Source organism: Cyanistes caeruleus, chromosome 2, assembly GCF_971803275.1.
Source record: "Cyanistes caeruleus chromosome 2, bCyaCae1.hap1.1, whole genome shotgun sequence".
In the NCBI taxonomy this organism is placed as follows: domain Eukaryota; kingdom Metazoa; phylum Chordata; class Aves; order Passeriformes; family Paridae; genus Cyanistes; species Cyanistes caeruleus.
The window spans coordinates 83,894,427-83,916,379 of NC_141702.1; the positions used below are offsets into that span (position 1 = coordinate 83,894,427).

Here is a 21,953-nt window from a genome sequence, read left to right on the forward strand (position 1 = left end):
ATATATATGTTTAATTGAAATCATTTTGGTGTGATTAATACAATATTTAGGGAAATGTTTTGAATCTCCATGAAGAGAAACAGCAATAAGATAATCAGTGATACTTAGACTTGAAATTTTTATTTAACAGGCTTATACTAAAGAATGTGCTGAGTTATTGAACATAAAAAGCATGCACATTGAAGATGCTGTTCAAGATTTAATAGATCTATTTGAAAAGAATTATGAATTTCCATCTCCTAAGCCCTCAGAATCACAAGGTAGTTAATGTTGCTTATTTAAATAAAAAGTTCTGATTTAGCTACTTTTTATTAAAACTGATCAGTTCTAGCTAATTTGCTTCAGACTTTTCCCTCCCACTACAATTTCATCTGTGTCACAGTTCTACCTTCTTTAACCACTATTAAACTAAACTATTACCTCATGAAATATGAAGGTAATTCAGTTTTTGTGGTGTTCCTAGAGTTAAAAGCTGTCCTTTAGATTAACAAAGTATTTGATCTAGAGGAAGAGCAATAAAGTTCCATTTCTTTCAGTCACTCATCCTAACTCTACCACTTCACATCCCTCCCATCTCTAAGTGAAATCCAATGTTCCTCTCTTATCAGCTCTGTCAGCTATTTGGTACTGTCCCTCCATTTTTAACTTTCCTGTCACAGCAGAATTATGTGCTTTGCTGGCTGCTCAGTTTAAAGTAGTACAGTCAGCTTCTGGCTCTTGTATCCCTGGTTCCCACTTCTTTGGGATGTCATACAAAGATTTAAGAAGATCCCATACTGTTACAAGAGAAATAGTTTATATTTGGAGGAAGAAAAAAAAATGTTTTAAGGAAAAAAGTATTTTGAGGCTTAATCAGGAGTGGAGCTCTTTTCTTTCACAGGATTTTTTTCCTTCTGGGTTCAGGTTTCTCCAGGTACAGAGGCATAGGCAGGGTAAATACTCCAGAAGGTTCAATAGCATGCAAAAAAAAAAATGATGACACAAAAATAATTCTCTGTCTTTTGTTAAATTGTTTATATGGATTTTGATTTTTTGGCCATTTTCACTGGTATATTAATGTCTGTCTATGCATCTTCAGTAACAGATTGGTAGTGCACAGTGTTTGTTAGGATAAGGCTTATAGGCTAGACCTTAACCACATTCCTGGTGTGAAAAAGTGTCATGAAATAAAACAAATTTTTGGTGATCCAGGTATTAAAAAAATAAAAATCAATATTGTTTAGCCTCTAATGTGGGGACAATATGCTTTAAGGCAGAATATATATGCAATTACAATTATTATTTTTTTTAATTTACAGGAAAAGAAAAACATATAGCATTTGAAGGTAAAGAGAAGGAGAAAGAAAAAACTCTTGCTGAAGGATCTCAAAGTGATGATAGCAAGGGCAATGATAAAGAAGAAGAGTTTAAAAAGGTATTTTGTGAAAATAAGGAAATTATTTTTAGACCAATTGGATTAGTAAACAGGACCTTGAGTTTTGGTAGCTGCATATCTATATTACAGAAAAACATCACATGGACAGTATTAAATGAAATTTACAAATTATAAAATAGCTTGCCTAAAAAGAGCCTGTAAGATGGATTTTAATTTTCACAAATATATTGCATGTTATTCCAATTATCACCTTTATTAAACAAATTCTTGACACGAGTGGTAAATATAAAAATTGGAGACAATAACGTACCTAAGCCATAACACAGGCTTTCCTTCTTAGGTGGACAGGATCTTTCATCCTTTCTATCCTTCTCTTCCAACTTCATCAATAAAGATTATCTCTGTGCTTTTTCCATGAAGAATCTATTCAATCTCTTCATGTTCAGCAGAGAAGGAAGGTAGAAGTACAGAACAAAGGCTCTCAAACTTACAAGCACAAATGCAATAATACTATGATGTTACATTGTTTTTCTAATAGTGATCATTTAATGTAGCCATATTTTCATATTCTTAATCCAGTTGGATTTTACTGTATTTGTCTCTTATTCAAAATGGGTACATGCACATCAATATTCTTAAATAATTCATGGTTTAGTTTTCTGGCTTGGTTTTGTGTTTGCTCTTTTTTTAATATGGAAAGCTTTTCTGAAGGAGCTTATTTCAAACAGATTTCAATAAGACAAGTTTTTTTCTCACATACTGTACTCTCTTTTCCATGCTGTTTTTTCTTATTTACTTACTTATAACCCCCAACTGCTCACTTTGTGTTTTTCATGTTTCATTTATGCTTACAGCATAAATTCCTTCTGACAAAACCAATTAGGTTTGACTTAAAAGCTTTTTGCAATAATTTTCAGGTTTCTCTGGGAATATGATGCTAAATAATGTATGGTTTATTTATTACAGAACTGTAAGGACTTACTTGCCTATTTCAGTCGCCGGCTGCTAATCAGCCTCCAGAAAGCAACCCGACTGTCTTTGGATCGTATTAAAAGAAGAACGAGTGTTCCAATGTAAGTTGCAAATGAAAGGTTCCTTCAAGTATGCACTTTTTATGAATTCTTCATGATAATGGTAAGATCCATACAAAATCAGTCTCCTGTCACCCTGAAAATTAAACCTGATAATGTTTTCATAGTTTTAGTTACTTTCCCATGGGAGTCTGGTAAACGTAAGTTGTTTATCACATTCCTTCTGAGAAGCATTTTTTGATGGACGTTTTGCATGACCAGTGTGCTTGGTAAGGTGGTAATTTAATTATCCAGTCCCTGGTCATTGTTAAGAATCTATAAATACTGGAGTCAGGAAATAAAAAGTCATGGGTTTTTTGTTCTAACACCGAAGGTAGTAGTGTGAATCATTTTGTGTCCTTTAGTGACAGTCTCCTATGATTTCTATAGATTCTATAGATTCTTCTCTGCTCAAACAGGCATACACATCAGAGACAGAATTGTTTCAGTACAATATAGTGTATATTGAGAAGTCTACTTAGAATTGTCTTAAGAGAATTTATTTCAAGCAAATGAAGTTCATGATGTTTTGTCATTAATATTTGTTAAAGTCTGAATTATTTTTTTCTTTTTTTAAGGACTTTTTCATAAAAAGTGTATTGAAATCCTTAGCAAAATCAATAGGAATTTTTATGGTTTCCTTCATTTTCATCTACTGTATCATATTGTTGAATCCTCTCTTATTTGGTCACTATATCACACCACATCATTTAAAATTATACTTTTCTCTTTGTTTTTAGGTGTTAATTTTAGTTTTGAGTAGGTTAATAAGTTGAGTAGGATAATTTTAATCATTTTGCACTAGCCTGTCATCTTTGAAAATTTTTCCATTCTATTGAATACTTTTCTAAAATGTAATGGGAAAACTTTTGCTCTTGATAGGTTGTTACATGTAATGGTCAGTGAGACCTTCTTATGCCCTGTTCAAAGAACTTGCAGAGTCCCAACATTCTGAACACAAGAGACTAAAATCCTGAATCAGAAAATAATCTGGATAAAAAATTCTGAAAGCAATGGCTGGATCCAAGCTAACCTTTGTCAGAATGGTGGAGCTCTAGCTATTTTCTTTATTCTTTAAACAATAAACTTCTGCAAGTTTTGGAAATAGCACATAGTTTCATGTGAAAATTCACCATGTGTGTTTTGTCAGAAAATTTAGTTCAAAATTATATTTCTCAGATGAACAGAGGAGATTTTGTGATGAATTGTTTATGAAATGTGTCAAAATTATTTTATAGCAAATCTGAGGACATCACTCCTTTTCTAAAAGCAGAAATACACCTTGATATTCCCAACCTGGTAAGTTTTATGTCATATAGGTAAGGTAAGATACACTGTCTTGTAGTTATCCCTGCATTTGCCCAAGTGCAGGGTGTGGGCATGCTTCCACTGGACCAGCATCTGTTCCAAAGGAGAGCACTTGCTCACATCCTCAGTGTGCTGAGAGCACTGATGAAATGTGCTCACAGTCCTAGTGCTCTGGTCTGTGTCTCAGTGGTGTTTGCAGAACCTTGCTTTTTAACTTTGTGTGGTTTAGCAATTACACTGCAATCTGTTCATCCATGTTCTTTGCAGAAAGATTACGGTTCTCCTCACATATAGTAGTTACATTACTGGAATAGGTTCTTCATCTTGCATTACTATTATTATTATTACTATCATTATCATTACTATTATCATTATCATTATCATTATTATAATATTTTAACTCTTATTTGTGTAATCTAAATTCTTTTGTTGAATTTCAGTAATGAACATTAACTTTGCTCAGTTTGGCTTTAGCCACCTAAATGGGAAGTTAGATGACCAGAATGAGGAACACTGAGCAGAAATAGAAGATTCAAAACCAGAAAAAGGAGTTGTGGACATCTACATACAGGGGGAAAAAAGGCAGCTCAATTGCAAAGAACTAAAGCATTAGTTTGTTTTCCTTTTGTAAAGTAAGATAAATATGTGTCAGCCATATGTATTTTTTATTTTATGAAAGTAACAAAATTTCTCAAATGTTTTATAAAGATTAATGGTTTTATATTGAAATTACAATGAAAAAAGGGTTCTGCTCGAAGGTGATATTTCTTTTGATGTTAAACAGGTGTTCATATCATCATTTTGTTATACATTCACATTGTGTGTGTGTACACAATATGTAAGTTCTGCCAAAGTGTAGAATACTTACCTTTTTGATATTTATAGAAGCATAAAGCATTGAGCTCTTCCTGCTGCAAAGGAAGTACATTTCTCTTTTCAGCCCTCAAATGCTTGGCTAATCCGGGGCCGTAATCAAGTAATTCTGGGTAAAATTAGCACTTTGCTAATGCTAGTAAGATTTTGCAAGAGCATTGCTTTTTTGTATGCAGCTGCTCGTACATAAGGCCTGAGAAGGGTGGGAAGTAGTGGTTGCACCATAGAATATGATTTCTAATGATTTGTTATTCTAGAGTGTAAAAAACAAGGCTTGTAATGTTTTCCTACACATTATATAAAAGTCATTATAAAAATGATGTTTAAAATGCAGTAGGAGTTTATAAAATAGCTGGAAAAAGCCAATAAATCTATCTGCTTATATACTTGATTGCCATTTCACCCACAGTATGACTGCATAATTAGATAGTAGGTCACTACAGTATATTTCATCTCTTTAGAAGCAATTCTGAGCCAGAAAACCTGCTAATGTTATATTTTCCAACTTCTCTTCTGGGGTAAGCTCTGCAATTCACTATGAGTGGAGTAAAACTCATGTCTCAAAAATGACAGTCAGTTGCATTTATTTCAACAATTTTTCAAATGTTTTAAATAGGTAATTCTTCCCAGTTTAGATGATATACAGCACGCCATCAATCGCATGATTCAGTTAACATTGGAAGTAAGTCGCGGAGTTGCTCAGTGGGGACAGCGGCATTTGCAAAAGTCTATTTTAAAAACAGAACCAAGCACACAGCAAGCACCTTCTTCAGGCTTTGGATCACAAGGAAAAAAAGCCAAAAAAGGGGAAAGTAAGTGGTTTGTTTAGGTTTTGTTTTACTTTTTTACTTTACTTTTTGCTTTAATAACTATGCCATATATAAATATTTGTGGATAAGCTCAGTTTTCATCATAAAAGCCTACTGTGGATTGTTTTACATTGATTTTGAGGGTTTATTTTGATTTAATTGTCTGTATTTTTCAGAAATAGATTTTCAGGCTTATGTAAGTATTACAACTCTAAAAAACAAGAAGCAAAAAACTGAAAAATTGCTAGATTCTGAATATTCTACTTAATTTAAGGCAAAGTAAGCTGATGATCAATCTTTTTACCTACTTATTGTGGAATGTACACATAATGATATAGCTGAAACCATAAACCATGACTTTCTACTAAATTTCATTGAAATATTGAGATACAGAAAAAGCCAGATTTCAGGAAAGATTTTAATTGCGGGATATATTCCTAGATTAGATTATAAAACACCTCAAATGTTTTTTCCTGTGAATGAAAAATATTTGACTGAAGACAGACCTACATCCATTTTAGTCAAATACTTTATTTCCTAATATTATTTCCAAGCATCTCTCCGTACATTTTGCAAGCTACCATAAAAGCCTAAATATGTTTTTATCATCTGGTTTTCTTAGCTGTTTGGCTGACCCAGTGGTATGCAATCCAGTTACATCTTTGTTATCATTCCTTTGAAAAGTCTGTAACATCTTGGAAAGTTTTTCTGACAGTCCAGAGCAGTTATTTTATTCTTCTACTGACGTGTCTTATATGATTCTAACCTCTTATAATGGGCTTCAAGCAGGGTGGCAGTAGCCAATCCTCATCAGGCATTCAGAGACTTTTCCTCTGCTGTGTAAAAATACAGAATCAGGAAATTACCATTTTCATAACCTTTAACTAGATACTAGCAACACCTGGGGGCATATGTTAAGGATAGGGCAATGAGATTATGGAGTACACTAGTAAGGATGGATGAATCTGAGACTGTTTCCAGTAAGCAGAGACCAGAAGAGGTCTTCAGAGTAAAAGAGAATTTGGAGTTCTCTTTAATCCCCCTTATTAAACAATATATGCAGTGGGAAGGGTGGATTTTTCTTCTTCATTTGCTGAAGTCTGCTTCAAAATGCTCAGGCATTATTATGACAGAATTAGAGCTGAAGAATATCAGATCTGAAGAATCTGAAGAATATCAGAGTCAATACATTGACCCTGATAGTATCAGCAATTAATAAAACAGTTCAAGAAGATTACACTGCTTTAAGCAGTATATACAATTTAAAAACTTTAATTATAAGAATTAAAAAAAAAAATAAATATTGAATGTCTATGAGGCCTTTGACATTCTGCTTAAATTAAAATGGAGAAAATTAAATTTGTGAATGAAGAAGACTATTTTCTTTCCATTTGAAAACCTTCATTTTAGACTGAATTTGCTCTAGCTGTATAGTTCCTGGCATGAGCTAGCAGCTGCTACTTTAGCTGAAGTTAGGATAGGATATTCAGCCTTACTGAAGCTCAATTTGGTATGCATAGGTTTAGGAGAGAATTCTAATCAGACTTGCAACAATTCATTGATTGATATATAATTTTATTTTACAGAAGGAACTGATGATATGGTTGTCAGAAAGCTGAAAAATTTTTATGCAGGTGTTGCAGAAAATGAAGCTATTACTAAAATAATTGTACTTCTCTCTTCTGCTGGGAATTCTCTAAAAGAAGGAGTTAGTGAAGTTCTGCAAGAGTTTGATAAATATAAGGTGCTGTGGACAGAAGATAAAGATACCAAATTTCAGGTCAGTCTAACAATGATCACTTACAGGACTATTCTTCATTAATTCTATCTTTTGAAATCAGAAAACATTTGGAAAAATCAAGGATAAAAATATGGAGAAAAATAATTTATAGCTGAAATTCTTTTATCTTTCTGTAAGAATGATACTATATCTACTAAGGAGAAGTAATAACATTTTACTTCTGTGTAAATTTGTGTTTTCGTTTGCCTTTTCCTGCTTCTGTGCCATTCTAGATACTGAAAACCTGGTAGTTGCTTTATTTTGTTCATGTAATTATGGATTTTTGGCCACGAGAAAGCAACCCAGTGTGATATGAGGCATGTCTGTGCAGACACAGGTAGCAAGGGGGATTAACAAGAGGAGTTAGAAACATGCACACACCTGCAAGGCTACTGGTATCACCGGGATATGGTGAGATTGCACCTATGAGTGGAGTGTTGGAATGGAAGGACACAGGCTGTTTAAGAAGGCTAGGCAGGGAAGACTAGGTCAGAATTAAAAGGAGAGCAGGGACAGGTGACATTTTTGTGGGGATCTGCTACAGGCTGCCTGACCAGGAAGTCCAAGCAGATGAGACTTTCTGTAGACAGACAGGATCAGCCTTACATTCACAAACCCTGATCCTCATGGGGGACTTCAACCACTCTGATATCTGCTGGAGGAACAACACAGCAGGGCATAAGCAATCCAGAATGTTCCTGGAATGTGTTGATGATACTTCTTTGACCAAATAATTGAAGAGCCAATGAGAAGAGGCGCCATAGTCTACCTTGCTCTCACCAATGAGAAGCTGGTGGGGAAAGTGAAGCTCAAGGGCAGTCTTAGCTGCAGTGACCATGAAATGGTGGAGTTCAAGATGAGTTTATGAGGGTTAGAACCCTACCAATTCCATGAACAGGGCTGAAAATTTGCTGTTAGTCTAATTAAAATTTTAAGTCTAATCAAATTAATGCTACTAGCTTGATCTAGTTACTACAAAGGAATAGGATGCTGCTAGAGTGAAAGCTTCAATAATAAGGCAATTTTTATACACACATGTTTAATTTCTACATTCTTCCTTTTCCAATATGGCTGTCTAGGTACTCTTGGACAGAAGAGTAGAAGTGGGATAAAGCTTTCAGTATTTATTACTTGCCCATGCTGTGTAAGCATAATCAATACAGGTCTTAAGTAATATTTCTGAAATGCAGCAGAATCACAAAACATTTCTATCCTTGAGTTCTGCTCAGGGCACTACTTAGAAATTGTATTTTATTGTGATTGTTTCACACATAGTTTGGCTTATGAGGTAGTCTTCCTGTAAGTGTGGGCACATGTTTGACCTGTTTTGTCACTTGTTTTCACAAAACAAGTGGGTCCTTAATATGTCTTGTTTATCTGTTCCTCTGTTTAATTTGGTTGGAATTTCCCAAAAAGGTTGAGTGTTACTGACATTCATTTTGCTATGCTAGCAAGACTACAGAAGGCTAAAAACAAATATAATAATTGTATACATTTTCAGTAATTACTGAATAACAATTACAACTTTTACCAAAATTATGGAAAAGGACCTTTGTTGATTTTTTGACATTTTAAACTACACACAGGAATTTTTTGCTACTGATCCCTCTCTGTCTGAAATTAAAGAAGAAATAGCTCACTACGATATGTTTGAGCAAGAGATGAAAAATTTAAAACCCGTTATTCTTCTTGGTCCAATTGAATTGCACACAGGTATGACGTTTTCTTATCTTAGTATGTACAGTAAGATAATGAGAAAAATAGTCACAGAATCACAAAAGACGCCTAGTTGAAAGGGACCCACAAGGATCATTGAGTCCAACTCCTGACCCTGCACAGCACCATCCCCAAGAATCACACCAAGTACCTGAGAATAATGTCCAAATACTTCTTGAACTCTGTCGGGCTGGTGCTGTGACCACTTCCCTGGGGAGCCTGTTCCAGTGTCCAACCACTTCTGCGTGAAGAATGTTTTTCTAATATCCACCCTAACCCTCCCCTGACACAACTTCAAGCCATTCCTCTGTGTCCTGTCACTGGTTACTGCAAAGAACACATCAGTGCCTGCCCCTCCTCTTCCCCTCACAAGCAAAATTGCAACTGCAATGAGGTCTCCCTTCTTTCTCTTCCCCAGGCTGAACAGAACAAGTGACCTTGGCTTCTTCTCATTCGGCTTCCACCCAAGGCTCTTCATTATCCTCATTGCTCTCCTTTGGATGCTCTCTAATAGTTTAGTATCTTTCCTATTTTGTGGTGACCGAAACTGCACACAGGGCTCAAGATGAGCCCAGAACAGAGCTGGACAATCCCCACCCTTGTGTGGCTGGTAATACTGTACCTGCTGTACCCCAGGACATGTTTGGGCATCCTGACTGCCAGGGCACTGCTGACTCATGTTCAACTTTCTGTCAACCAGAAGTCCCAGATTCCTTTCTGTGCCACTGCTTTCCAGCATCTCATTCTCCAGTCTGTCTGTACATCCAGGGTTGCCCCATTCCAGGTGCAGAATCAAGCACTTTACTTTGTTGAACTAGATAGGGTTGCTCATTGCCCAGCCCTTTGATTTATCGAGGTCTCTCTGCAGGGCCTCTCTGGCTTCAAAGGAGTTAACAGCTCCACTTAGTTTGTGAACTTCCTTAGTATTCCTTCCAGTTCTATGTCCAAGTAATTTATGAAACCATTGAAGAACACGAGTTCTAAAATGGAGCCTTGCGGAATTTCTCTAGTGCCAGGTCCCCACTCTGATGTCACCTCATTCCCTGTAATCCTTTGTGTCCAACCTGTGAGCCAGCTGCTCACATGATGTGTTTATCCAGCTGTATTCTTTGTCCAGAAGGATACTATGAGAGCCAGGTTTATTCTTGTAAATATGAATATATATATATTGAAATATATCTAGATGTATTTCAATATGAATAGGAATCACTGAAGAGATCTCACTGGCTGTCAGCCAGGGCTCACTCAGATCCTTCTAAGAAATCTGACTTTAAAAAAGCCTCCATTTTCCTTGCCTTCTCTGCTTGTAAATGTAGAAACTAAGTTCTGTCATGACTGTGAAGTTGTTATGGAAGCTTTCCAAAGAGTTAATAATGTGTATTGACACTGATTTGATTATCCTTGGTACTCCTGTCTGGCCACCAGGTCAGCCAATGATTATAAAGAGTGTTGGAAGCATAAAGCACCTTCTTTGGTACTGGTGAAAGACTAGCACTTACAGCATTAATGTGTTTTTCACTTTCAATGTTTGTTTCAGGAGGAGGCATGGCTACTTAGTCAGTCCCATTTTTAGTATCTCTAGCTCTCAGAACATTGTGTTCTGAATTAAGCTGTTTGTTCTATGGTATTTGTGCTAAAGATTCCAATGGCACTTATCCCGTCCACCTCACGGATTATTGCAAGGCTAACACATCTTCTCTGAACCAAATCTCTGGTTGGTATCTAGCAAAAAGTGGTAAATATGTTCTGTTGCAAATATTGATGTGGCTGCATTTTTAATGAGCAGTCCTTTTCTTCTGACAGATTAATTTGATTAGATTAAGAAATAATCTGTAAAATTTGTTTTGCACATCAGAGAAGCAGAAACTGTCTGCTTTGAAGACTGAAGTTAATTTCAGGATCTTGGTGGTGTGTTAACCCTATTTCTTTCAATGAACAATCAAAAATGTCAGACTGCTGACTGCACATCCTCATCCAGTTCCTGAGTGCAGTTTCTTCTTAATGAGACCACTCTGGAAAATTCTATTTATTATTGTGTGACCAAGAGCAGTAAGAAAGAGTGTATCCAAAAGCACATGGATTTTGTTGATGGTCACAGTACTCCCTCATCTGTGACCACTGCATCAAAGAGACCCAAGTCCTCTAGGTTACAGAATAAAGGTATTAAATGTCATTTATGATCTGGGACAGAGGGTAGTTTCATTGACTCAGTTTAGGTTTGGGAACTGATTTATCATGATTTACAGATTTTTAACTTCTGGCAGGCTGTGGTAATTTTCTTGAAAAATTCCTGGCCTTCAGAAATAATTTCTTTAATGTTAATAGACACATTATTAAAGGAGAATCTATAACTGCTACAAAATTTGTTTTGTGAGCAGAAATGTTTTATGCTGTTAGTATATTTGGCTTTTTTTTTTTTTACCAGAGTAAAAAATGCTGCCTAATAAAATCCAATTTTTTTCTGAAAATAAATTTGAATTCTTGACTCTTCTGTGTCTTCATTATTGGTTTGTGTTTATATATTAATTGCATATAACATGGTGTGCCACCTTACAGTTTTAGCTGTGAGCTATTCCAAGTCACAGTTTTGAAATCCCAAGATACCATTTCCTCAATGGGTATAAAGCATCTAAATATCACTGATTTTTATACATTTGGTTACTGTGTATCAAAGTTGTTCTCTGAAAAGCCACATTAATAAGTAGACATTTTGTTCTTTATTCATCTTCTCTATGTGCTCCACTAGGTAAGCTTACCAATATGTTTTACTGATACCATAATATACAGTAAAACAACAGAAATATATTTAATCATAATTGAAATTGTTCTGAAACTTTTAAAATGCTGTAATAGAATTGCTGTTTTCTAATTGCTGTTAAGGAACCATATGTGATGATGCAGGCTTTTTAAAGAAAAAAGTTAAGATATGAATTGAGTAATTTTTTATTTTATTTTATTGTTTTTTTAAACCAGGACCACTGAAAAAAGCTTTAGCAATTGAAGCAAGTTCCTGGAAGATGGTCCTCTGTCGTTATTTAAATGAGGAATATAAAACAAAATTGCTAGACCTGGTGTCATTCATAAATGAACACATAAGCAAATTGTCTCGACCTCTGTCTGACTTAGATGATGTCAGATTAGCAATGGAAGCTTTATCTGCCATTCAAGAAAAGAGATCAGATATAGATATGTCTATGGGACCTATTGAGGTAAGATGATTTTTTATATTGGAAAAATATTATTGTTATAATTAATAATACATATAGTGTCACAGGATAAAAGGAACTTTGAACTCTAACAATGAGTTCACTGTCTTGAAGGAATTAGGCTGAAAATGGGAAACAAAGTATTGTTTTGGTGTTTTTATATTATATATTATGAATCAGATAATTTGATAGATTCTGTATTAATACAAAACAGATAAAAATATTTTTCAAATAATAATATAGAAACAATCTAGGAGACAACTTGTAGAAAAAAGATGAGAACACAAGACAAGGGAGCACTATGCTTCCTTTTGCTTTTCATTAGCCTTAATCCTCTTACATTTTCTGTGTGTGTAAACAAACATCTTGATCAACTAACCCCTTGAAATATAGCCAGAGAATATTCATGGATCCACACATCATGGTATGCTGTCAAAAAATGGCAACATTCTTTTAGTTTTTTCTGTAAGAAAGAAGCTGAAAGAAGCTAAAACAACCTCTATAAGTACTTGGTATTTACTATCACTCTCTGAAACAATCAGCTTTATAGAAGAAATTAGCTTTATATTTTCATCCACCTTTTGAAGGAGAAATTTTTTGCTGTATAGTGAGATTTTCTTCTTTGACAACTGATTTATGACATTTGAAAGGAGTTTTTGTAATTGTTGTCACTTCTGCTAGTTTTATGGTAAGAATGTGGGTTTTGTCTTAGCAATTTATGCAGTGGTTTGTAAGAAAAAAATGAGTTCTGTGATTAAATTATGTAGAGGCGAACTGTAGAATACAGCCGCCTTCCTACATGTGTATCAAGTATGTTAGAAAGTCTTAACCATACACCAAATAGAAGAACTTGAACAATAATTTAAACATTTAAAGTAATATTCACATCTACTAAATGTTATTGGTCTGTCTTCAGGATACGATAATCATGCTCATAGGTGTTAAATAAATCAAGCAAGAGGAACTGAGTTCAGCACTGTCTACTTGCTAGGTTTTTCATGTGTAGGAAATGATGCAAACTTTGTAAATAAATGAAAGGTACTTAAAAAGAATGAAGTATTAACGTTTTTATTATTATTGTGCTTCTGCCACTTTGAGATTAATATTTAAGATAATGATCTTTCCCGAACTACTTATATTTTACATATCTCACAAATATTTACTTCCTTTTATCTTAATATAATGAGTTCTGTCAATGTCAGTAGGGCTAATCATGTTAACAAGTCACCCTTACATTTTTTTTCTCCAGGGGATGAGTAACCCTAGACACCAGTGCAGGCTAGGTAAAAATCAGCATTGCAGTAAAAAAAACTAAGTTATTTTTTGAAAGTACACCAAAGTGAACATAAGCCAGAAAAGTCCCTTTTACAAGTTGTTTTGCCAGCAGGTTGAGGGACATGATGCCCTCTGCTCTGGGATATGAGGTTTATCTGGAGTGCCATGTCCAGTGCTGGGCTTCCCATTATGAGACAGACATGGGCATACTGGAGTGAGTCCAGCAAATGATGAATAAAATATGAAAATTAGCTTACTATTAAATAATGCAGTGTGTGTAGGAGGAGGATCATAAAGCAAAAGATATGAAAAAAAATTTCCAATGAGAACAAACTATAAGAAAGATTCGTTCCATTACAGATACATATGCATATATTTGACAGTTCAGCAAACTTAGCAAAAAAAGGTTTTATAGATGATATGGCAAAATATTTACAGATGTGTTACTTAGTATGCACAGTTATTCAGAGTTCGGGAAAATCCATCAAAATCTGTACTCAGGTAGAAGGTAGATAATTGGAATAAAATACCATTGACATGATAAAATTTTATATTTTCTGATATTAAATCTATGGTGTTTCTGTTTGTTTTCCTAGTCTTTTATTCAAGACATGTCTGAAGAAATAGTTTTTGCTGTTGTTCCCTAGTTCTTCATTCCTCATCCTTATTAAAAAAACAACAAACAGTTATGCCTAAAATATAAGAACATATGCTCTTTGAAATGTTTTTTACAAATTTGATCTATGTTTCCTCAAATGAACTTAAAATATATTCCTAAGGTTGTTTTTTTGTTGGTTTTTTTGTTTTTGTTTTTTTCCATCTAGGAAGCCTACAGCATTTTAAATGCATTTAAAGTGGAAATTACGAAAGAGGAATCAGAAGGTGTTGATTCAATGAGATATGCTTTTAATAAATTAAATAACCAAGCTGTGAGTATATAAAATTATGTTGCTTTCTGTTTGTGGAAAATATGCGAGTTTCTTCAGGTTATAAATGAGGGTGTGAGAACAATTGTCCATCCTCTCTGATTTCTCACTCTTGACATCAGTTGTGCAGTAGTGTCTGTATCTTCTCTTAGTATGTTCATTTTCTAATTTCATTTTTAAAGGTAACTTTTATAGTTAAATACTATTGTAGCTTTTAAATATATGTATAAAACCTGCAAGAAAATGCTCTTTCATTTCCAGGTCTTTTTGTCATTCTTGTCTGATCAGGGAGTTTATTACCCTTAAGTTACATTTTTCTAAGAAGCGCATCTGCCAGTGCCCTTACATCTAAGTGGTGGTTGGACACCACCACTTTTATTACCTTTATTATTTAGGACAGCCTTATATCCCTCAAAAACTCCAGGTTTATTGAGTATTTTATGTAATTGATGTGGCTAGATGGAAATATGCAGATATCAATTAATCAATTAAATTACATCCTGTTCCACAAGTTAATCACTCAGGAAAGGATTCAAGAGTATGTTTTATATTTTTGTGCAGCTCTTGGTTATTTCTCTTAAAATATTGATCAAAGAAAATAAAATTTATTAAAGAGAAGGTGAAGTCCTTTGTGAGGAAGATGACTCTATTACATTGAGTTTTGAGGTTTTTTGGGGAGAGAAAAGAAAGAGAATAGGATCTTGTTCCACCACCTCCTTGTAATGAAACACATTCTTTTAAAGGCCAATGCTAGATTTTGTTATGGTTTTGGTTGAGGTGGTTTGGTTTTTTCCTCCACCTTTCCTCTCAAAAATTGAACATATAGCACCATAAAAGGGGAAAAAACCTATTTAGCTTCAAATAATCAATTTCTGTTCAAAAATTTAAGATGTTTTATTCATAATTTTGATTTATATCTAACTCAAATATCTGCTCCTGATCCTTAGAGAATTAATTAATTTTAATATTTTCCATTTCAGATTGCAGTTCAAGATGAGTTGGTTGAAGTTCAGCCCAAATTTAAGAGTGATTTGCTAGAAGCAGTTGCAGTTTTTCAGGAGGATGTATCACACTTTGAAACAGCATATGAAACGGTAAATGAATTTAGTAGTGGCAGGGAGGGCTTGTTTGTACTCAGTATTTCAATGTTTTTTCTTTGCAGGAGTTGCATGCTAGAATTTTATACTGCTTAGCTACTGATGTTCGGTGCCATAGTTGTTAGGTAGTCATCACCCGTAGGTCAAACTTTTCAGTGTGAAGAAGTAGTAGTGCACATAACTCTATAAAGAAAGAAAAGAAGCACTGGTGATACAACTTGTAATGAAAGTTGTAATGAAGTAATTATAAAATACAAATTAATTTAGAAACTGTAGTACATGTTGTGGTATCTTTGCACACACATTAGCATTCGAAAGGATCACTGTCTGGGTTTTGTTATTTTCAGCAAAATAAGGAAGTATGAAAAGGTAGAGACTAATCTTATTAAGTCTAATTAAGGTAAGAAATTTTCAATTCCATAAAAGTTACCTCTTCTTAGATTTACCATTGTAAGTATTGAATTACAAAGCTACATAACTTGATTGGAGTTTGACTAACAAAAATATGTCTTCTGTAATGATCTGTAAATATAGAGTGGCCTTCTGTCACTCTGGGAATTAATATTACTTTTTTGTTAACTGCTTATTTGAAAGGAAGGGCCTATGGTTCCAAGCATTCCACCTCAGGAAGCCAGTAAGAGGCTGCAGATCTTTCAGGTAAGAAAATAAACTGCTGAATTTGCAGCTAATTCATTAAATCTGCACTTGCTTATAATAACAAGTTTACCAAATTGTAATTTCGATGTTCCATATAATATTATGTTATCTGTAATTTCTCTCATGCAATTCTTTCCTAATGTGGAAGGATTGATTGATTGATCTGTAACCTTTCTTCTCTCTTCATATTTTGTGAGCAGAAATTATTAACTTGAAGTGATAAAAGCACTAGAAAAGGGAAGAGTCAATTATGACACCTTGATTATATCTGAAAAGAAGCCAGGTTACCATGCAATCATGAGCCTATCTTCTAATCTTTTAAAGATCACATTTTTATTAGATAATTGTCTTTCAACTTGTTATTTGTTATGAACCTTAATTTATAAGTCTAGGAGCAGTATTTTCTCTAGTTTTAACCCTTCTTCTTTTTCCTGCAAGTTTAGTAAATTGAACAGTAGGTCCTAATAATTTATACTAAATTGAATAGTAATTTTGTGAGTCTAACATATTGTATAGATTGTATAAAGTAAATTCTGAGTTTGTGAAAAGCACTGTGTGACTAGGAGAAGGTGCTTAATCTTTCTAATACATCTAATATGTACTGAAAATTGAATTATTCTGGTTAAATTTGGTGTGTTTTTTATTTTGAAACATTATTTGTGTTTCTTATTTTCTCTCTAACAAGAGAATGCTCTGTACTTTTGGATACTAATTGTGAAAATCATTCTCCTTTCCATTTTTCTATGGTGATTATATCCTTTGGACAGCAGTTACACTTTAAAAGTAATTGTGTTATTTAGCACTCTGGTGTTTTTCTTCAAGCTATATATTTGTTTAGATCAAAAATATTTTCAGATATTTTATATATACTTCTAATAGACTGAATGAAATTTTGAAACTGTTTAATGATTTATTTTTAGACAAATTTAAGTTAAAACATATAAACTTATATTTTCATTTGATCTATATGAAACACAACTTAATCAGGCTAACTTTGATGAGCTGTGGAGAAAGTTTATCACGTACTCATCTGGTGAACGGTTGTTTGGATTGCCTGTCACAGAGTATGACATTTTGCATAAAGTCAGGTAATTGTGGAAATATGGCTACCTTCATTATGTTACTAAATATGTTAAAAAGTCTTAGGCTTACACCAAAGACAGAAATTTTACAATATGCAAGTTTTCCATTGCCTTGAATATAATAAATAAAAAATAAATAGATAAATAAATAAAATTGTAAAAGTTTTTATTAATTTGTTAATTAAAAAAATAATATTTATTATTGTAACAGAATGATACCAGATGATTTTACTGTGTATAAATATGATATAAAGAAGCAATATGCCCTGTTCTGGACATAAATTAAAAACATGCATTTATATATTAAGATATGGTAGAAAGTGAAGAAGAAAATGTAAGGAAAGGTCATTCTATTGTGATATAAGAAGAATTTAACTACAGCTTTTATGAAGGTCTGAATTTTTTAAGCAGCTGTACAAATGATGATCAGATTCTAAAGTTTTTGTGCCGGCCATTTCAATGTTTGATGATTATTCACACCAGAGGAGGATCTCACTGTTTGGTTTTAGATCAGAGTTTAGTTCAGATTCAGAAAGTGTTTCTAAGTAAATTGACAGTTTTTTTCTTCCTGCCATGCTCTGCTCTGCACTGCAGAGCCAGCTTAGGGCATATAACCTAGGTTTCTTTTGGACTAATGAGGATTTTGGGGAACTAGACAGAAGCAAAACTTCCTCCAAATACTTTTAGCACCAACCATCTGCTCTTTTTTGTGGATTCTTTTTTGATGACGTATTCTTTTCTACATTAAGAAACATACTCTAAATGTCTCCCTCTATTTTTTGTATTATTATTTCATATATCATGTATTTAATTATGAGATATCCAGAGAGCTGTTTGAAATTATTGGCATAATTGCTTCTTTATTCCCAGGAAGGAGTTAAGCTTGCTTCAGAAATTGTATGGATTATATGATACTGTAATAAGTACTATCAATGGTTACTATGACATACTTTGGACAGAGATAGATATTGAAAAAATCAGTACTGAACTTACGGATTTTCAAACCAGGTATGTTTAAGGTATGAATAGCTGTTAAATGCATTAAGATTTAGTTTATTAAGATAGAGTTCAGCAAAGCCATTGATACATTTATCAAAACCTCCATGAATAAGGTTTATCATAAACAATAAGATTATTCAAGAAGGAATAAAATAACATCATACTTCTAGTTAAGCAGCCTTTTACCTGTAGCTTTGATAACTGAAGTGCATACAATCAGTTGAAGTGCTGAGCTCATTGGTTGGTAAATTTGGTTGGTAAACCAACCAAAAGGTTAGGAGGACTGAAATTTTATTTGTGAAAGCTAAGTTCTTCAACTGGGATGATGTTGTGGTTTTAAAGCATTAGCTAAAAAATCACTAGGAAACTTACTCATTTTTTGCTGTGAGATATGGATTAGAAGAAGAGCACAACAGGCTTAAAACTTAAAGGGAATAAATGAAGTTTATTAACAAAACTACAAGAATAAGAAATTCAAACAAAACTTCTAGAAAGTCTTTTTCACCACTACTTAACTATTCTCTTTGTTCACATGACAACAAAGAGACAAAAAAACTTGGTGGTTAAAACAGTTTCAACTTTGCTATAGTCTTTTTATCAGTTTTTGTAGAGAAAATCTGTCAATTTATGGAGTTTGTCACAAGAAAACCATTTTCTCATGGTTTTCTATTTCTCTGATGCCAGCTGCCTGGAAAACTCTGTTATCAGTTCTCTTCTCTCATTTCACACCACTTTGAGGTGTGTTATGGGTCATAAGTCAAGGGGTGTCATTTTAAGGATGAGTTATTCAAAGGCAGAAGTTCTCTTCATCTGTCTCTGTGAGCATTTCTGGAAACAGTTTTCTCTTTGCTTCTTAAGGGCCACAAATCTTCAACAACTATCACTTCTTTTTTTTTATTCCAGTATTTTATAGGATCACAACTACTTCACTATTTGCTTAGATCCACACTTTGAAATACTCTATTCCTCTCAAAATACTTTTGCATGAATTAAAGGAGATTTTTCAGAACACTATTGTCTATCTCCATAGTTTTAGCCAAAGAACATTTAAGCTTATTAAAGCATCACCTTATTTCTCTCTTCATCTGAAGCATAATTTCTTTCTTCACTGTCTTTGATAGTTTATGTTGTCTCTTTACCTGTTGATCACTCTCTCTCTTGCTTTCTTCCTGGAAAAAGGATTAAATTTGCAAGTCTCATCTGGGTGGTAATAGGGTTAAAATCTTGCTCAAGCCACAGGTGTTCATGGTGCCAGGTTTCAGCTCACAGCACTTAGAGCTGGGGCCCCCCTGGGAAAAGCTTCAGCCACCCTGGAAGCTTTCTGAGAAGCCACATCAGAGCCCAGCCCCAGCCTGGGCCTGGGGAGAAGCCCCGCAGGCCCCATCTCCTGCCCGGGGACCGCAGCAGGCCCAGCCCAGCCCCAACCCAGGCTGCATGGCCTGGGCAGGGGACGGGAGCCAGCTGGAATTCTGTAACTTTTCAAAGCTGGAAACCAAAAAGAGCAAGAAATTCCCGGGCTTAGGTCTTGAGGTGGTGTTCACAGGTTGATCTCACTTTAAATTGTCAAAACTACTGTCAGTTCTCAAAAATGGCCAGTTATTGGCCAGGAGAAAAACTCCCATCAGCCTCCAGCAGCCTAAACTTCCTTAGGTGTTTCTCTTTGTTTCTTAAATGCAAATCTATCACAGATGATTAGCCCATTGATTTTAAGTTTTGCACAAAAGTATAAGGGGCACAAAATTCTATCTCCCTCAGAGAAAGGCAGGCAAGTGTTAAACATCCAGTTTGACATCAAGTAGGGAACTAACCAACATGAACATACTGACAACCACCCAGCACTGACATAGCTCTAAGCCATATGCTGTATTGTTCTTGATTACTGGGAATATGAAATCATACCAATGGGAGGTAGAGAAATAAGTGATAAAGGATGCAAAACCAAGGATTTATTGTTTTTCCTGATATGGATATACTTTACCATATGCAACAAGGCATTCCTGTGGTAGGTCACCTGCTCTGTTTTTGGTGTGTTGGCTCTTTGAAAGTGTGGTCAAAGTGGCAGATATTTATTTGTTCTCAGGCTTTTTTCCACATTAGAAATATACAGTTCTCATTAGTAAATGGTTTCAGAACCACTAACCAAAAGTGGAGGAGGCAGTCATATTTATCTCACTTTTATGTCTGTCTCTGAATTGGTATAGTAATAAATGCCATGTGTATTAAACTGAAGTAAATATTATACTTGTACAAGGATTTTATATGTGAAAAATAACTTAATTAACTATTTTTTTCTTTGTTTTTTCTTTTCCAAAAAAGAGTTTCTGATGAGTTTAAAGCAAGAGATAACTATGTTTTAATGGAAACTATGGTATTTTTTATTTTTTTTATTTACAGGGAAAATATCAGTGTTTGAGACTATTAAATAATATGATTTTTAAGTAGGGCATTTGTATCAGTTTTTCTGAAACAGGTAGGCTAGTAGACCTAGAAAATATTGACCTTAATACAATCCACTTTATAAACTTTTGTTTAAACAATTCTGTTGTGACAGGAAGGGCATTTACTACTGTATCACTTTAATTTAAATACAGGTGCCGTAGACTACCTAAAGGCCTCCACCACTGGCAAGCATTTTCAGATCTCAAGAAAAGAATTGAGGATTTTATTGAGTGTTGTTCTTTGCTGGAAATGATGTCTGACAAAGCAATGAAGCAAAGACACTGGGATCGTATTTCTGAAACAACAGGACATCTATTTGATGTAGAATCTGAGACCTTTTGCCTTCGAAACATCATGGAAGCACCAATTCTTAAAAATAAAGAAGATATTGAGGTAGGGTTTTCCCCCTCCTTGTTAATTTTATATTGTCAGCAAAAATAATGTGATTGTTTATAGAATGGTTACTCTTTAAAAATAATTACTTCATTTAAGTCCTTGACTCTCAATCAGACCACACTGGTTTAGAACAATAGGTGTTTTATTTAGAAGATCTTATCTATGTGAACAAATATAGAGGTAGCAGCTGGAATCTCTAGACCCTTATTTTTAGATAATCTCTTCACAATCCTCCTACCATTATTTTTTATGGTTTTCTTAGCTTTTTTGAAGCAAGAATCCTCAGACGAAACTTTAAATGGTAATGGTCACCTGATTTTTTACCTCTGTGGTTGCTTTATAGTTTTGTAGATAAATCTGAAATTTTAGATGAGGACTTCATGCTTAATAATATTTAATATTAAGACTTTTTCCAGATTATTATGGCTTGTTTTGAATCACACAACTTAAAAAAAACACCCCATATAATTTGTGAGAACTCAGTGGGGTTTCCATGTTTCTTATGGTAAATACATATGCAAAAACTTATTATATCTATAGCTGATTTATATGGAAGCATTCCAAGGTGATCTGCTTAATTTTGAATTAAGTTCTGATTTGAATAGAATGTTGGACTTGACCTTTCCAAACTTAAACTATTCTTAGATTCTGTATTTCTATAAACTGAAGTGTGGTAAGAGTCAGAGTTCATCTGATGAGGAGTCTAATCACTACCCCTCCTCAGCCTTGTAGAAGTTGTGATCCAAAAATCTTTTTACACAGAAATAACAAAATATGACACCACAGAAAATACATATTCATCCATTTCCAAAAGTGCTTTTTTCAGTTATCCATACAAGTAATTTGAGTGAGTAACATTTGTAGTGTGATATCTGCATTTTTTAATATTCTATGACTGGATATGCAGTATTAGGAAATTAATTTCACAAGATTGGAGAGTCTAAA

General features: G+C 34.1%; 1 protein-coding gene across 7 annotated transcripts in view; it reads left to right on the top strand.

The window, feature by feature from the left end:
- The window catches only part of DNAH8 (dynein axonemal heavy chain 8), a 126,586-nt gene that overhangs the window by 29,577 nt on the left and 75,056 nt on the right, over positions 1 to 21,953 (top strand). For all 7 annotated transcript variants that reach the window (XR_015283599.1, XM_086878340.1, XM_023924402.2 and 4 more), the window contains 14 exons: positions 131 to 260; positions 1,299 to 1,414; positions 2,342 to 2,448; positions 3,684 to 3,744; positions 5,243 to 5,438; positions 7,022 to 7,215; positions 8,802 to 8,928; positions 11,905 to 12,140; positions 14,237 to 14,341; positions 15,319 to 15,432; positions 16,030 to 16,092; positions 17,080 to 17,180; positions 18,045 to 18,182; positions 20,765 to 21,005. Coding sequence is in view for 6 of the 7 variants with exons in the window: in XM_086878340.1 (XP_086734466.1) it covers positions 131 to 260; positions 1,299 to 1,414; positions 2,342 to 2,448; positions 3,684 to 3,744; positions 5,243 to 5,438; positions 7,022 to 7,215; positions 8,802 to 8,928; positions 11,905 to 12,140; positions 14,237 to 14,341; positions 15,319 to 15,432; positions 16,030 to 16,092; positions 17,080 to 17,180; positions 18,045 to 18,182; positions 20,765 to 21,005 (1,929 nt within the window). In the remaining variant the exon portion in view is untranslated. The remainder of the gene's footprint in view (positions 1 to 130; positions 261 to 1,298; positions 1,415 to 2,341; positions 2,449 to 3,683; positions 3,745 to 5,242; positions 5,439 to 7,021; positions 7,216 to 8,801; positions 8,929 to 11,904; positions 12,141 to 14,236; positions 14,342 to 15,318; positions 15,433 to 16,029; positions 16,093 to 17,079; positions 17,181 to 18,044; positions 18,183 to 20,764; positions 21,006 to 21,953) is intronic.